This window comes from Chrysoperla carnea, chromosome 2 (genome assembly GCF_905475395.1).
Source record: "Chrysoperla carnea chromosome 2, inChrCarn1.1, whole genome shotgun sequence".
Taxonomy (NCBI): Eukaryota; Metazoa; Arthropoda; class Insecta; order Neuroptera; family Chrysopidae; genus Chrysoperla; species Chrysoperla carnea.
Genome location: NC_058338.1, coordinates 85,652,045 through 85,654,587, shown reverse-complemented (window position 1 = coordinate 85,654,587; position 2,543 = coordinate 85,652,045). Strand labels below are relative to the sequence as shown.

The 2,543-nt window shown below is 30.2% G+C and overlaps 1 protein-coding gene across 1 annotated transcript; it reads right to left on the bottom strand.

Moving 5' to 3' along the window:
• Positions 1–610: 610 nt before the first annotated feature.
• LOC123293006 lies at positions 611–1,573 on the bottom strand. Its single transcript, XM_044873721.1, has 2 exons — positions 1,139–1,573; positions 611–1,070 (listed from the first exon to the last, which is right to left on the bottom strand). The coding sequence occupies exons 1-2, from the start codon at positions 1,571–1,573 to the stop codon at positions 624–626; spliced, it is 882 nt and encodes a 293-aa protein (XP_044729656.1). The 3' UTR covers positions 611–623.
• Positions 1,574–2,543: the final 970 nt, after the last annotated feature.

Sequence of the window (2,543 nt, the reverse complement as noted above, 5' to 3'; positions counted from 1 at the left end):
CAAATGAATTATCTGTCTCATAAATAAAACCCAATTTTTTTAATAGATTAGTCATTATACAGATCATTTCTCAAAATACAATCTACTATAATGTTATATAATTTTGGTGGTAGCGTTGGGAAGACTCAAGCATTGTGACATATAGATTGTTAAAAGCATTTATCTGCGCTTCCACCTTAAATAAAATTGCGTACTCGGTGATAATAGTGAATAACCATGGAATAATTTTTTTTTTTTTCATTTACAGACAATTTATTCTGGAACTTTTCCTTAAAAAAATAATCTTGCTTTTAACACAATCAGAAAGAAAAAGATTGGAATGAAAGAGGAACACACAAAATATAAAAATACAAAATAACAATGTTTATTATATATAAAGATAAACCACTTTTGTTTGAAACATTTTTTAAAATAATCAATGGCTAACCCTTTTAGTATGACCTGTGCGGTTTTTTTTCATCAATAAATAAAAGAAAATATCCTTTAAATACTCTCAAACTTAGGGAGATAATATAACAAATTTGGGAGTTAGAAGATGCATTCTTGTTTAATTTCTGTTTTCTGGAGAAGTGTTAATTAGTAACTTTTTGACGGATGCGTTTCTTGTTGTCTACACACATTTCTTAGTAGTTTTCCGAGAATGTACTAGATTTGCATCTTCCAAACTTGCAGAGGGACAGTAAATCGGCACCAGAATCAGCTAAAAGACTAGTAGAAGTTCTCCTGAACGTATGTCCAGTGTAAGAATCTGCATCTTTTAATTTAAGGTACGTTGCAATTGCTTTAGGTATACCACCAAGTGTATTGATGCCAATAACTTGCGGTAGGCATTTTCCGTTACGGTAATTTAGGAAGAATCTTGAAGTTGGTACATTTGCTGGACGCGAATTGGCATACTTTTTGTATATCTGATAAAAATCACCTGTTACTACAAATGATCTAGATTTTTCATTCTTAGTTTGTGGTATTTTCACCAAAAGCTGTCTACCGCTGTCTTCAATATCATTCAAAGTTAAGTCACATAGTTCTTGCCTTCTGCAAGCGCCTTGCACTCCAAAAATTAAAGCTACCTTAAAAGTAATATAAAGATTTTAAGTTAAAATCGGCATTTTATGTACACATTCTTAGCAAAATTAACCTTTACAGCCAAGAACTTCTCATCTGGAGCTTCTTCAAGGAATTGATTAATTTGTCTAGCACTTAACACCTGAGCCATTTTACTTTTGTATCCGATACTTTTTTCTTTCAGAAAAGCAAGTAAACTTGAATAACCATGGATATTTAATTTGTGTTTGATCTCAATCATGCTTCGAAGCATCGAATAAGTCGCCCACAAACTTGTTGGTTTACGATTTGTTGCCAATTCATTGAAGTACGTCAAAAAAATCGATTCTGAGAAATCCTTAATGTTTTTTTGTAATCGCCATTGCATAAATTTTATGTAAGCAGCTTCATACTTCGGATTCACTTCTCTCGTTTTTTCAATTATTTTCGCTGTCATAAATTTTTCGTCTACAATAACATCTGGTAAAATCCACTCATTTTCGGAGCTTCCAGGATAATTTTCCTCCATATTTTTATGTAGAAAATAATTTCAACTGGCACTTTAAAATAATATTTTTCGAGTGTAACACCGCATTCGTAAAAAAAGATACCTACTATGATCAACTCGTGCGGTTCAAGTCTTATACCCGCTTGAGCAAATAGCCTAGCGTGAGTAATGAACTAGTTACCGTACTTGTTGCACAATTTACATTTTTTCCGAACAATTTATATATTTTTTTCAGCAATAATATGACATCTATGTAACTAAATAACTTATCATTTTATCCAATCTATATGAAAAAAATAATAATAAAATGTAAAAAAAAAATAACTATAATGTATTACCAACTAAACAAGATCACCAACTACATAACTAAAAACTACCCTAAATTAGGTTTAATAAGGTTTAGTAACATTTCTATAAACATTTACAATGATAAGAAAATTAAATAAAGTAAACATTATACAACTGATAACATATATTAAAGAAAGATAACGAATGGAAAATTCACGCCTACTCTCTCCCACTATATCATGTTGCCATATTACTTTAGTGACGTCATTCTTGTACAATTGGTCGAGAGGCGGGATTATTAACAACTAGAGGAAGATTGTATACTGTTATATGGTTTTATGAGTGAGATACAAATATATAAAGAGAGAAGATAATGAGTCGTTAGGTTAAAACAATAGAACAGAATAAACAAGAATGGGATACATATTTTTATATAAGATTAAATGAGTAGGAATGATAATAAATGGTGGGGGTGTATTAAACAAGAATAAAGATATCATATGTAGAATAATTTGAAGAAAGATGGATATACATTTGTTATTGGAATCAATGGTTTTTTTTCGGTTTTATATCGTATTGTGGGGTATTCTATGTGGTTTTTGATAGATGTTAAGGTTTAGCACGATAATACGGACGCGGTTTTTGTATAACGATTAAAAAAAATGTGTGTTGATTGTACTGTCAATTTTTAATAATATTTAAT